General features: G+C 41.9%; 1 protein-coding gene across 1 annotated transcript in view; it reads left to right on the forward strand.

Annotated features, from left to right (window-relative positions):
- Positions 1-15564, forward strand: part of LOC116686444 (oocyte zinc finger protein XlCOF7.1-like) — a 588898-nt gene that overhangs the window by 571600 nt on the left and 1734 nt on the right. The window contains exons 2-5 of the mRNA XM_032511457.1: positions 241-1380; positions 3656-3769; positions 5581-6563; positions 12493-13894. Coding sequence (XP_032367348.1) covers positions 241-1380; positions 3656-3769; positions 5581-6563; positions 12493-13894 — 3639 coding nt within the window. The remainder of the gene's footprint in view (positions 1-240; positions 1381-3655; positions 3770-5580; positions 6564-12492; positions 13895-15564) is intronic.

Genomic DNA, 15564 nt, shown 5'->3' on the forward strand with positions numbered 1-15564 from the left:
AAGAAGAATGTCAGACAGCAGAGATGCTGCATTTTATGCTGTGCTGCTGCACAGTTCTTGGTACCTAAATCCTGATTCGCCAACTACATTTATGCAGATGTGCAAAGGCATGTGCAAGACTGGAGAGGAGTATTACCCATTGGTCCAGTAGAAGGCTCCGCCTGTGCTTAAAGAACTAGAGTTATAATAATATAACCTTTGTTTTCTCTTAATAACTACTGTGTTATATGTGTGTTTTAGCTTTACCTCCAGACGTTAAGAAAGTGATTGTTGGTGAAGAGGAGCAGCAGACGTTTAGCTCCAGTGTGGACCAGGAGGAGACAAAGCCCCCACCAAACATTAAAGTGGAACAGGAGGAGTGTAGCTCCAGTGTGGACCAGGAGGAGCTAACACCCCCCCTAAACATTAAAGAGGAGCAGCAGACGTTTAGCTCCAGTGTGGACCAGGCGGAACCTGAGCCCCCCCCACACATTAAAGAGGAACAGGAGGAACCGTGGAGCAGTCAGGAGGGAGAGCAGCTTCAAGGGCTGGAGGAGGATGATATCACCAAGTTCCCATTCACTCCTGTCCCTGTGAAGAGTGAAGATGATGAAGAGGAAGCTCAGTCCTCACAGCTTCATCAAAGACACACTGAGGAGAACAGAAAGGCAGAACCTCAGTCAGGCTCAAACTCTCTGAAAGATGATTCAAGATGTAAGAAAAGATTTAGCTGCTCTGAGTGTGGGCAAAAATTTTGTTTAAAGTCACATCTGAACAAACATATGATAACTCACACAGGAGAGGATCCTTTCAATTGCTCATTTTGTAAGAAATCTTTCACACAGATTGGAAATTTACGGGCACACATGAGAATCCACACAGGAGAAAAACCTTTCAGCTGCTCTGACTGTGGTAAAGCTTTTACTGAGAGTGGACACCTGAAGAGACACATGAGAACTCACACAGGAGAAAGACCTTTTAGCTGCTCTGTTTGTGAGAAATCTTTTACACAAAGAGAAAATTTACGGTCACACATGGTAGTCCACACAGGAGAAAAACCTTTCAGCTGCTCAGTCTGTAAGAAATATTTCACACTGAAAGCACATTTACGGTCACACATGGTAGTCCACACAGGAGAGAAAAGATTCAGCTGCAGTGTTTGTAACAGAAGATTTCCCCGAAGCTTTCAGCTCAAAACACATAAATGTGTTGGTCCGATGGAACCAGAAGCTGATGGAGAGGACTGTGGAGGACCAGAACCAGCCAGGAACCCACATCCACTTTTACAACCAGAGACTGAAGACCAGACTGGAGACTCTTCTGAGACTGATGACAGTGCTGATTGGGAGGAGACCGAAGAACCTCAGTCAGCTTTAAACTCTCTGAAACATGATTCAACATGTAAGAAAAGATTTAACTGCTCTTTGTGTGGGAGGAGATTTAGCAACAAGTCACATCTGAAGAGACACATGATAACTCACACAGGAGAGGATCCTGTAAGCTGCTCAGTTTGTAATAAATATTTTACACGGAAAGGAAGTTTAAAGGAACACATGAGAATCCACACAGGAGAGAAACCTTTCAGCTGCAGTGTTTGTAACCGAAGATTTGTCCAGGGTTCTCAGCTCAAAAGACATAAATGTGTTGGTCATCAGTCGTCACAGCTTCATTAAACTGAACAAATGGAAACGGAATCTGATGGAGATCAGTGTTTCTGCTATATACGTTTATTTGCGGCTGTCCGTTATTACTAAATTGTCACAAAGTTGTAATTACATGACTCTGCAGAGCGTGGGCTTCAACTAGGGCTGAACAGTTACTCAGAATTTAATCCAACTCCATCCAAACTAGAAGGTCAATGTGTCAAAATTCAATTTTAAATGAAAAATTGACGTCCTACACATCGTTCTCTACAGACTGAAAGAACTCTCTTTGTTTGGTACAAACCAAAATGACCTCTCACAGAGAGGTCCATCTGTCAAATGTTTTCAAAGCCTTTTTGTTATGATATGGACAAATTACATTTTTGTAATGCTCAAACTCACAGAGGAAAAGTATAAAGTATGTTTATAAAGTATATATTCATTCTCCCACATTAAAACAAGATCTTTATAGTTATGGACAGATTATTGCCAGAAAGTTATGGGTGTGGTTCCCATCTTTTCTACCAAACCCAACGCAGAGACTTTGCTGGGGCTACATATCCACGGCTACGTTTTGGTTTAAAAGGAAGATCTTCTGCTACATTTCCTCCCTCTCATTCCCCCTGCTCTCGTGTCCCCCCCCCCCCCCCCTCTCATTCCCCCTGCTCTGGCGTTTCCTACCGCGGGTCTGAGCTTCTCACTGTCATCCCTGCAAAAAAAACAACATGCTTGCACATGTGCACGTTGTCTAATGACATGGATTGTGTCTGATCACATATGTGTCTTACATTCATTCAAGGTTTTCAAAAAATGGAGACCTTCGGCGAGTTGGCGTTAACTTTCCATTTGAGTTGACTATATATGCGAGATGTCTTTTGTTTTCAAGTGAGGTAGACACCTTAACATCACAGCTGCAGTTTACCATTGCCCATTAGCCTAGCAGCTAGCGGAGTTTCCTTCTGTTTATAGTTTTTCCCGCTAAAACGGCACGGGTAATTTTCAGCCTGAACGCATGTTTTGTAACCTAAAACAAGCATCTGATTTTATAAATCTGGATTTAAAACTGCAAACTTCTACTTGTAATTGCTTTACACAGTTGTACTTGTTTTTGCTGTCTTGTTATCCTAATTTAGTCATAAAATCATTTTCCAATTTCTATATTATCATTGATTTTCTGTGTTCAGATTTTGTCTTTGTAATTTGACTGGATAACATTGAAAAGATCTTGAGGATGAATAAAGGTTGAATGAATGACCCATTCTGACCATCAAGATTCAGAGAAAAATACTTTTGTGTAGGGCTGGGCATTATATCGATATGAGGCTAGATATCGTCTTAAATTGTGGACATCGTAAGATCCTGATACAAGTGTTGTCTTTTCGTGGTACAGTAGAGTGATGTAAGTTTCTGAACTAACTGTTCTAGCAGTTCCATTATTTGCCTTTACCCACATAGTTATCATATGAACAAAACTGATGATTATTTATCAATAATCTCATTGTGTGCATATTTTGTGAAAGCACCTATTGTCAACCTTACAATATCATTGCCATGGTAACGTACAAACATCAGTATAAGTCGCAGAGCTGAGGTTTTGCAGTAATGGATAAACGAGCAGCAGAGCGGTAATGTTACAAGGCAGAGAGCCAGCCATGAAGCCATGAGTCAGATTAACTTAATGCTTCATCATCACAATGCACGTTGCTATCGCCACGAGCTTCAATCGCTTCTTTTCTGTAAACAATGTGGCGAGGGGTTAACATTAAGGTGAGTTAGCAACCTAATGTTAGCCAGCTAACAAGTTGTCCGCTGGCTGGCTTGCTGCATTGGTTACAGAGAATGAGCAGAGCGCTGGGTCTAACGTTAGTGGTTTGCTGACCCGTTGCAGCTGGGCCTGTTTCTCCTCACTCCCTGCAGCTCTGAGAATCTCGCAACCTGCGAGAGGTTCTGGTGGGCGTCGAGGTTATTCTAGGGGTCTTGTAGAATCTGTTAGCCATCCATTATGTGCTGCTTACAGTCTCTGTTACCTGCAGATGTGCAGCAGCTGTTGGTGGTTAAAGAAGAGGCCCCACACATTAAGGAGGAACAGGAGGAACTGTTCCCATTCCCTCCTGTCCCTGTGAAGAGTGAAGTTGATGAAGAGAAAGGTAGGAACAACCTGGATGTGTTTAAGGATAGAGGGGAAAACAATCTGCAGAGGGCTGTCCACTCTGAGGGAATAAATTCACTTATTGGTTGTTTAAATTAGTGTTTTGGTGTCTAAACATAACTCTTGTTGCAGCATGAAGCTCACCTTTTGTTGGCTAAACTCAACTGTAACAACCTCTAAGAGGACTTTTTAAGGGGACATATGCTTTTCCATATTTTCTGTCATATCTACAATGTTATAATGTTGGATTTTCATGTTGAACGTGGGCAATTCAAATGATGTAAACACATTTTAGACAAATCTCAGTGAGCTAAAACGTTCAGATTTCCAACTATTCTGAAACTAGGTATCAAAAGTTTTTTCTACTCTCGACTAAGTCTTACGCGACTCCTGCTAGTGGGGGTATGACGCGGTATATTTTAAGATTCTGGCAGTTTCACGGTATATCGCGGTATTTTCCTGCTTTTGATTGACTCGGCCTTTATATAGGTTAATGGCTTATTCCACTGTGAGGAGTACGTAGAACTTTTTTTTTCAATCTCACATCATAAAACTGATTACAGAAGGGTTTGCTTGGTTCCACAACATTATACCAACATACAATAACGTAATATGAAGGAGAATGCATGAAACTGTTACAGAATCCAAACGTTTTTTATTGTGCAAACTGCAATGTAGTAAAATAAACTTAAATCAAAAGAATACAAATAACTTTAACATTGTTTCCTTTTCAAAACAAAATAGTTGCAAGATAGGAAACCATATAAACACTACCTTGGCCACAGGTTGTTTTAGAAAAGTCCCTTCTTTCTCAACGGTATACACTAGCTGTCTATTAGTGTCCACTGCTAACTATAGTAGCTACATGGCTAACAACAGTAAACAATGTCATTTGTGATGCCAATGTTGTTAAATTCTCCCCTATTCTGGGTCACATTATTGCTGAAACATGTCAGATTTGGTAGTGTTTGGTTCAGAAGTCCTAATCTGTGATTTTTGATGGTAGAAAATTGCCGCTTTGTTCCACATTCTGATGTTAGCATACTGTTACCTATTAAATAGCTACATGCTAACGCGACATAGCTGTAATCTTGGCCAATGCTGGTCATTTCTCTCCAACTGTCCGGTTGTGTAATATTTGGTTTAGAAGCCTTTATTGGTGATTTTTTACGGTACAAAGTCCTTCTCTATGCTCAAGCTTCAGTAGTGAAACATGGAGGGGAGGCTCTGGAGTTTCCAGGAAGTGGGCTGTCAGCCTGGGCTTTTTTCGGGACAAGGGATTTAAGGAGACAGGCGCTCCTACAGAGCGTCTCATACAGAGGGTGAATACAGATGCAGCAGTCATGGGCAGTATGAGAAAAATAAAGTTGTTTTTTTTAACATTAAAGCATGTAAATATATTCTAGTACAAAGAGAAAATGTAAGAAAATCTTAAAAATGCTATATTATAGTTAACATCAAGGTGCGCTGTAGCTGTCACCGGACCATCCAGAGGTTGCCTTATTTCATACGAGTGGGTATACTAAATTACACTCTGTATATATAATATTTATACTATAGGATTCCAACAAGTAACAGAGTCAGGACTAAGTCATTTTTATAATGATCTCAAGACAAATGTCAAAAAATGATTTCCACACCCACACATTTGTGAGGTTGGAGAATTGTCAGCTTTAACCCAAATACATTTTGACACAAAAGAGTAAATGTAACGTAAGGTGTATGCATATTTTTGAATGGTGGAGTTGTTTTTTTAGGTTTTGCCTGACGTCCCAGTTTTCCTCAATGTGTGTTTCCTGTTTCCTGCAGCGGTGCAGCAGCTGTCGGTGGATGAAAATGCAGTTCCCCCTGAGCAGCAGGAGTGTAGCTCCAGTCTGGACCAGGAAGAACCAGAGTTCCCCCCACACATTAAAGAGGAACAGGAGGAACTGTGGAGCAGTCAGGAGGGGGAGCAGCTTCAAGGGCTGGAGGAGGCTGATATCACCAAGTTCCCATTCACTCCTGTCCCTGTGAAGAGTGAAGATGATGAAGAGGAAGCTCAGTCCTCACAGCTTCATCAGAGACACACTGAGGAGAACAGAGAGGCAGAACCTGAACCACAGTCCGCTTTAAACTCTCTGAAAGATGATTCAAGATGTAAGAAAACATTTAGCTGCTCTGAATGTAAGAAAAGATTTTACTTCAAGTCGCATCTGAAAAGACACGAGATGACTCACACAGGAGAAAAGCCTTTCAGCTGCTCTGAGTGCGGCAAATGTTTTACAGAAAGTGGAACTTTACGGAAACACGTAAGAACACACACAGGAGATAAACCATTTAGCTGTTCAGTTTGTGAAAAATCTTTTACAAAGAGTGAAGGTTTTCAGGCACACATGCGAAGCCACACAGGAGAGAAACCTTTTAGCTGCACGGAGTGTGATAAAAAATTTAGTCTTAATAAACTTCTGACAAGACACATGAGAACTCACCAAGAAGAGAGACCTTTCAGCTGCTCAATCTGTAAGAAATCTTTTACACAAAATGGAAATTTAAGAATACACATGACCATCCACACAGGACAGAGGCCATATAGCTGCTCATTCTGTGAGAGAGCTTTCACAGCGAGAGGAGGTTTAGTAAAACACATGAGAATCCACACAGGAGAGAGGCCGTTTACCTGCTCCGTATGTAAGAAAACCTTTATAGATAAAGGAACTTTAAATAGACATATGAGAATCCACAAGGGACAAAAACTGTCTACTTGTGTTAGTGATGTAAAAAAGCAGCAGGAGTGTAGCTCCAGTGTGGACCAGGAGGAGCCAGAACCCCAACCTGAGACTGATGACAGTGCTGATTGGAAGGAGACCAGAGAACATCAGGCATATATAAACTCTCTGAAAGATGAGGACGTTCCTGTCTGGGATTCGGGATGTAGTGCTAACGACAAGCCAATTAGCTGCTCTGAGTGTGGGAGAAGATTTTGGACCAAGCAACATCTGAAGAGACACATGAGAACTCATACGGGAGAGAAACCTTTCAGCTGCTCAGTCTGTAAGAAATCTTTTACCCAGAGTGGAAATGTACGGAGACACATGACAACTCACACAGGAGAGAGGCCATTCAGCTGCAGTGTCTGTCACAAAACATTTGGCTGGCGTCAACTGGTCAAAACACATAAATGTGTTGAATCAGCTGTCACAGCTTCATCAGAGTCAAACTGAGGAGAAGAGAGGCAGCAGGGAAACTCAACTCATGGAAACAGAAGCTGATGGAGAGGACTGTGGAGGACTAGAACCAGCCAGGAACTCACATCCACTTTTACAACCAGAGACTGAAGACCAGACTGGAGACTCTTCTAAACCTGAGACTGATGACAGTGCTGATTGGAAGGAGACCAGAGAACCTCAGTCAGCTTTAAACTCTCTGAAACATGATTCAAGATGTAAGAAAACGTTCAGCTGCTCTGAGTGTAGGAGAAGATTTGGCTTCAAGTCACATCAGAAGAGACACATGAGGATCCGCACAAGAGAGAAGCCTTTCAGCTGCTCAGTCTGTAAGGAATCTTTTAGAAATAGTGGACCTTTAAATAAACACATGAGAATCCAAAGGTGACAGGAACTGTGTACTTCCTGTTTTAGTGACGTAAAAAAGCCGGAGTGTAGCACCAGTCTGGAACTAGAACGTTTTCCATTTAACTGAAGACTAAGGCGTCTTGAAAAGTGAGATGAGATGTTATACTTCGTTCCGTGGGTCCTTAAAAGTTCTTACATTTCATTGTGAGGCCTTGTTCATTTTTGTTATGTTTCTAGTTTTTTTGGGGTGGCTCAGTGGTAAAGCATTTGCCTGTCAATCAGATGCTTGGTAGTTCGATCCCCATGTTGAAGTGTCTTTGGGCAAGGCACGGAACCCAGAGTTGCTGCAGATGCACAGCATTGGAGTATAAATGTGTGTGAAGGTTTATCTGTTGGCACCTTGCACGGCAGCCTCGGCCACAGTGTGTGGATGGTTCCTGTACTATGTTACAAAGCTTTGAGTAGTCCTCAAGAGAAGCAAAAGAAAAGCGCTATATAACAGTCCAGGGGTTTATTTTTCATCTAACCCTAACACCCTAATCCCTTAACCCCTAACGCTTAACCCTAACCCTGTCTGCTGTATGTTAGGTAGGTGCTAGCCTTGCTCTGCCGCGGAGCTCACTACCAGGCTGACAGTCATCTTTTATCAGCTAAACATAATAACAGCCGCTAAAAAAGACCACAACCTCACGATCCTCTGAACCCGAGTGACAGCAACCCTTAAAATTACTGCAACACCCTCTAAAAGGACAGCAACTATGTAGTTGTCTGTACCCGACTAACAGCCACCCTTACTCGGATTAAAATTTCTGCACCGACCGCTTAAAAGACGGCTCAATGCAGGTGTCTGTACCTGACCAACAGCCAATTATCTATCAATCAATATATCCAAAGTGCTTCAGAAACCAAGAATAAAACAACATACCATACAACAAAAAGAATGAAACATGGAAAACCGTAAAATCATAAACAGTTACATAGAAACAGGTGGAGAGGGAAGTTGTTACACCACAGCTACGTATTAAAAGCCATTCTAACAAATAGGTTTTGAGTTTGGACCTAAAAAGAGCTACATCTGAAATAGTAATATCCGGGGTAACTTGTTCCAGAGTCTAGGGGCAGCAACCGCAAACCACATTATTTACTAAAGCAGTTTGTTTACACTGTACATTACACATGATAGTTGCGTTTCAGTTTGTAACAAAGTGGGATGAATACTGTCCGACATGCACTCTAATATATGTTCCCATATAATCTGGAAGCTGGTGAAAGAACGCAAACCCCAGTTTACCTTGTCATAGGTGAATAGCGACAGTTGGGTGGGTACGTGGGACATACTGTACGTAGAACCTCAAAATCCCATTAATTCCTCTTTACTATGCAAATCTCACAATTTGAAACTGCCTCTGAAAACGTGCGAATCCCAACGAATAGTTGAAGTCAACTCAGTGGCTGTACCTTACTTGGCTTTGGTCTGTAGCTTTGAACGTAGCAGACCAGCTGGTCTTCTGAACGTAGGTCACGTAGGTGTCAGACACTAGTTTGGCAGCGAGCTTTGCACTTCCAGGGGAAATACAAAGTTTAGACGTTTTACAAAGATATTGAAAATGAACCACGGTCGTAAATGCAGTGTTCCAGGCTGTACAGGTGTTAGAAAAATTACATTATAAATGTACTTTTTACAAATATACTCATATATATATACTGTTTGCATAATTGCTGTTTACATCTGGTATCTGGGAACCACTGTTGTGTCCTGGTCTGGAGCCGGTGTGACGCCGGGAAAAGAACAGATGTCATGGATGGATGGATGGAGGGATGGATGATAGATAGATAGATAGATAGATAGATAGATAGATAGATATATACTATTCATCCTGACATTTTAGGACTGTGAGAACTGTCAACATTGACGCTTTGTTGTGACTGCGTTATTTATCTCATTCCACGTTGTATTATCTCATTCCACGTTGTATTATCTCATTCCACGTTGTATTATCTCATTCCACGTTGTATTATCTCATTCCACGTTGTATTATCTCATTCCACGTTGTATTAAAAGAGCTGCTGTAGAAGCTTTGGCATCACTCATGTACTGGTGCAGTAAAAACGGATTCTACTTGTAAATAAACACCCTTTATTCTAACGTCAGTGGTTCCGGTCTGTTCCTGATGAAGAACTGATTCTAACGGGGAATGTTGATACTTTTCACATTTCATTGCGAGCTGCCGCCGGTCCTGGTGCTACAGGTAAGCGGTAGTTAGTGGTTATGTTACCCCAACAGTGGTTAAGTTACCTCTAGCCCCCCCACTGGTTCACGTCCCCATACGGACCAAAGTATGGTGGTGGACTGGTAGTTGGAGAGGTGCCAGTTCACCTCCTGGGCACTGTTAATTAATTAATAACAAAATACTGCTAACTAACATGCTAGTGACAGTAAGTCGCGTGGTTATGACTCAATCGTTAGCCTATTTTTATTAAAAAGTCTGCTACGGAGCCGTAACGTGAGCTACAAGGTAACGGAGTCTTTTTTACATTGTTGTGTTTCTTTAGAAATAAACAACGGACAAATAGAATCTTTAAACGCTTCAGATGGAAAGTTATTCACTGTCAAAGTGGCGCCAAAATGAATGGGAGTCAATGGGATGCTAACTGCAGGTGATAGTTTATTGGCATCAAAATGGCGCCAGGGAGCTACGCTTAGAAAGGAGAGCCCCCCCCCCCCCCCCCCTTGCTGGAACTCTGCGGCTCCACTGTAAAATAGGAAATAAACACATATAGTTACCTTAAAATCTTCAAAAATAAAAGTAGCAGCCCTTTTGTAATGTAAAAACTTTTATCATGAAGTCAGAATCAAGAGTTACAGCAACTTTAACTTCAACTCACGATCTTAAATAACAAAATAAATCTGAATCTGAAAGTACAAACAAGGAAGCAGGACAGAACATGTTAAACTACAGAGATTCATAGGAGCTACAACAGTACTGAGAGCTGAACTCAGAGAGATAGAAAAGGAAAAGGAAAAAAAAAAACACATGGGGCTTTTATTTTGAAACTCGGCTACTTCTCTGCCGGAAGCTGTCTAGTGGTCCCTGTGGCTAACTTCTACTATGTTGTAATCCGTCCATGAGACGGCGGAGTAAGACGCGTCCGGGTCCAGTTCTTAAAAGAAAGAAAGGTCCCGAACTGCTGGATGAGGTTTTAAAAGCTGAACCGGAGCTCCACGGAGCAGGTTAGCTCACTTCCTCCGACCGGAAACGCGTCTAACGTCGCGGGGAGTCGGTGCTAAGCTAAGGTTAGCCGCAGCTAGCTCCTGCTAACGTGTTGTTGTTGCTCCAGCTTGGTGAAGTTCCGGATTTAGTGAAACACAGGTCGGCCACAAGTGGGTCTGAAGAGACATGGACTCCGAGACAAGTCCCCGTGTCCTCCCTCGAGGTAAGATCACCCCGCAGTTACATCTGGAAACTACTATAATATACACCCTGGTGTTGTCCTCCCGGGGCAAAAGTGGACATAAAGTTGACATTTTTGTCAAAAAGTTTTCCCTTTTTCTGTGGTTTTCACTACCACAACCTTACTACCACTATATATATATATATATATATATATTAACATAGGGGGGTGTATATGCCCCTGTATTTTAACCCTGTATTTTAACATAGGGGGGTGTATACTTATGCCCCTGTATTTTAACCCTGTATTTTAACATAGGGGGGTGTATACTTATGCCCCTGTATTTTAACCCTGTATTTTAACATAGGGGGTGTATGCTTATGCCCCCTGTATTTTAACATAGGGGGGTGTATACTTATGCCCCTTGTATTTTAACATAGGGGGGTGTAAACTTATGCCCCTGTATTTTAACATAGGGGGTGTATGATTATGCCCCCTGTATTTTAACATAGGGGGTGTAAACTTATGCCCCCTGTATTTTAACATAGAGGGTGTAAACTTATGCCCCTGTATTTTAACATGGGGGGTGTATACTTATGTCCCCTGTATTTTAACATAGGGGGGTGTATACTTATGCCCCTGTATTTTAACATAGGGGGTGTATACTTATGCCCCTGTATTTTAACATAGGGGGGTGTAAACGTATGTACCTGTATTTTAACATAGGGGGTGTATACTTGTGCCCCCTGTATTTTAACATAGGGGGGTTTAAACTTATGCCCCCTGTGTTTTAACATAGGGGGTTGTATATTTGTAACCCCTGTATTTTAACATGGGGGAGGTATACTTATGCCCCTGTATTTTAACATAGGGGGGTGTGTACTTATGTCCCCTGTATTTTTATTAATTAACATAGGGGGGTGTATACTAATGCCCCCTGTATTTTAACATAGGTGGGGGGGGAAACTTATGCCCCCTGTATTTTAACATAGGGGGGTGTAAACTTATGCCCCTGTATTTTAACATAGGGAGGTGTAAACTTTTGCCCCCTGTATTTTAACATAGAGGGGTGTATACTAATGCCCCCTGTATTTTAACTTAGGGGGGTGTAAACTTATGCCCCCTGTATTTTAACATAGGGGGTGTAAACTTTTGCCCCCTGTATTTTAACATAGTGGGGTGTATACTAATGCCCCCTGTATTTTAACATAGGGGGTGTATACTAATGCCCCCTGTATTTTAACATAGGGGGGTGTAAACTTATGCCCCCTGTATTTTAAGGAATTATTTATTCAAGATATATTCAAGATTATTCATTCACAAAGAAAATTGGTGTCCTTAAAGGTTGGATTTTTCAAATTTTTTGAAACTAATCCTTGTGTTGTCTTCCTGTGTCAAAATGGACATAAATTTGACATTTTCGTCCTATTTTCAGACTTTTTTAAAAGATTTTCGCTACTATATACAGTACATCCCAAAGGTTTTGACACACCTTCTCATTCAATGCATTTTCTTTATTTTCATTATTTTCATTCAGTGTAAATCCTGATTGGCCAACTACATTTATGCAGATTTTTAGTGTGCGAAGGCTGGAGAGGAGTATTACCCATTGGTCCAGTAGAGGGCGCCACCTGTGCTTAAAGAACTAGGGTTATGATAATATAAACTTTGTTTTCTCTTATTATGTCATGTGTGTGTTTTAGCTTTACCTCCAGATGTTAAGAAAGTGATTGTTGGTGAAGAGGAGCTGCAGACATTTACCTCCAGTGTGGACCAGGAGGAGCCAGAGCCCCCCCTAAACATTAAAGAGGAACAAGAGGAGTGTAGCTCCAGTGTGGACCAGGATGAGCCAAAGCCCCCCCTAAACATTAAAGAGGAACAGGAAGAGTGTTGCTCCAGTGTAGCCCAGAAGGAGCCCGAGCCCCCCCTACACATTAAAGAGGAACAAGAGGATCTGTGGAGCAGTCAGGAGGGAGAGCAGCTTCAAGGACTGGAGGAGGCTGATATCACCAAGTTCCCATTCACTCCTGTCCCTGTGAAGAGTGGAGATGATGAAGAGGAAGCTCAGTCCTCACAGCTTCATCAAAGACAAACTAAAGAGAACAGAGAGATAGAACCTCAGTCAGGCTCAAACTCTGTGAAAAATGATTTAAGATGTAAGAAAACCTTTAGCTGCTCAGAATGTGGGAAAACATTTGACTTCAAGTCATGTCTGAAGAGACACATGATAACTCACACAGGAGAAAAGCCTTTCAGCTGCTCTGAGTGCGGGAAATGTTTTACAGAAAGTGGAACTTTACGAGCACACATGAGAAGCCACACAGGAGAGAAGCCTTTTAGCTGCTCTGAGTGTGACAAAAGATTTAGCCTCAATAAACTTCTGAAGTCACACATGAGAACTCACACAGGAGAGAGACCTTTCAGCTGCTTATTCTGTGAGCAGTCATTTGGACAGAGTGGAAATTTACGGAAACACATGACCATCCACACAGGACAGAGGTCATTTATCTGCTCCGTCTCCGTCTGTAAGAAAACGTTTAGAGATAAAGGAAGTTTAAATAGACACATGAGAGTCCATAAGGGACAAGATCGTGTCTGCAATTCGGGAAGTGGTGCTGGTGACAAACCAATTAGCTGCTCTGAGTGTGGGAGAAGATTTTGGACCAAGCAAAATCTGAAGAGACACATGAGAACTCATACGGGAGAGAAACCTTTCAGCTGCTCAGTCTGTAAGAAATCTTTTACAGATAGTGGAAATGTACGGAGACACATGACAACTCACACAGGAGAGAGGCCATTCAGCTGCAGTGTTTGTCACAAAACATTTGGCTGGCGTTCGCAGGTCAAAACACATAAATGTGTTGGTCGTCAGCTGTCACAGCTTCATCAGAGTCAAACGGAGGAGAACAGAGAGGCGGAGCCTCCAGCCAGCAGAGAAACTCAACACATGGAAAGCGAAGCTGATGGAGAGGACTGTGGAAGACCAGAACCAGCCAGGAACTCACATACACTTTTACAACCAGAGACTAAAGACCAGACTGGAGACTCTTCTGATCCTGAGACTGATGACAGTGCTGATTGGAAGGAGACCAGAGAACCTCAGTCAGCTTTAAAGTCTCTGAAACAGGATTCAGGAGGTAAGAAAACATTCAGCTGCTCTGAGTGTGGGAGGAGATTTGGTAACAAGTCACATCTGAAGAGACACATGATAACTCACACAGGAGAGAAACATTTCAGCTGTTCCGTCTGTAAGAAATCTTTTGGATTGAGTGAAAATGTCCGGAAACACATGAGAATCCACACAGGAGAGAGGCCGTTCATCTGCTCCATCTGTAAGAAAACGTTTAGAGATAGTGGAACTTTAAATAGACACATGAGAATCCACAGGTGACAGGACCCGTCTGTTTTAGTGACATATAAAACAGCTTGAACCTTGTTCACTTTTGTTTTGTTTCTTAGTTTTTTGATTTGTGGTTCATTTTCTCTGCTTTAAAGGTGCAACTTACAACCCTGACAGCTAGCGTTTAAATTGGTTATTGCAGTTCAAATTCAAAATATTGGAGAGAGAGCCGGCCCCTCCTGCCCAGACTAGAAGTTCACTGGGGTTGCCAGGTTGAGAACACTAAAGCAAACATCCCACACTGTCTGTTAGCTGGCTAACGTAGGACTAAATACCCGGCTGACAGTTATCTTTGATCAGCTAAACGCAACTACAACCGCTAAAAAGAACACGATCTCATGATTCTCTGGACCCGACTGACGACCATCTATTACTGCGACACCAGCTTAACCCTTGTGTGGTCCTCCCATCAACCATGAAAAAAAGCTTTTTGATATTTTTAATATTTGACATTTTCAGCGCTTATTTCGACGGCCCATTTATTGTGACTTTTTTTTTTTTTTACTGAAAACGGGTCAAATTTGACCCTAGGACAACATGAGGGTTAAAGACAGCTACCATGCAGTTGTCTGTACCCGACTAACAGCCCCCCTTTTCTCAGTTTAAAATTACTCCAACAACCGCTCAAAAGACAGTCACCTCGATTTTCCTCGACAACTTTCTGGACACTGTTATATAATATTTATATTTTATATACTTAAATAAATATATAGTCTTATTTCCATAGAGATAATACCTTTATGCATATGTCTGTGTTTATGTTGTTGCATGAGCTACAAAATAATTTACTTAAAGCAGCTTTACCCAATTAACAAGTCCGGCTACCCAGTTGTTTTACAAAGTTAAATTGCATGTTTCCCTTAGGAGGAAGTCAGCTTGTAGTTCCTGTCACATGTCTGTCACATTTACCAGCTGTGGCCTACGTGCCCAAAAACGGTTTACTACATAACTGTCGTACTGAAATCAGTGAAATCCATGAAATAATAAAGTTTTCTCATTACAAACAATAACAGAAGATGGAAATAATTTCAGAAACGTTGTAACTATCTATGGTTGATTGATGCTAACGTTAGCTCAAAACACCATTAGAATGACAGCTTTTGTTGTGTTTGATGCTAACTTGTAGCTAAGCTAGCAGTGAACCAACTTGGTTAACCCTTGTGTTGTCCTTTGGGTCCCAGAGACCCGTCCTGCACTCGAACACGTATCCCAATAGCCTCATCTCGTCCTCAGGGGTCCTGGGACCCGATGGACGAGGCGGGAGTAGTGGAACACACATAGAACCGCATACAAATGAACACGGGTTTCCAAAACCTGAAGGGCGAGGCCTTGATGGCAGTTGACATGAAATGAAAAAGCCCCGGAGACCCCCGAACAAGTCCCTGGGACACGAAGGACAACAAGGATAAATCCATAAAACCTGTGGTAAAAGGTCAATTAATAAAGTGA

This window comes from Etheostoma spectabile, unplaced genomic scaffold, assembly GCF_008692095.1.
Source record: "Etheostoma spectabile isolate EspeVRDwgs_2016 unplaced genomic scaffold, UIUC_Espe_1.0 scaffold378, whole genome shotgun sequence".
Classification (NCBI taxonomy): domain Eukaryota; kingdom Metazoa; phylum Chordata; class Actinopteri; order Perciformes; family Percidae; genus Etheostoma; species Etheostoma spectabile.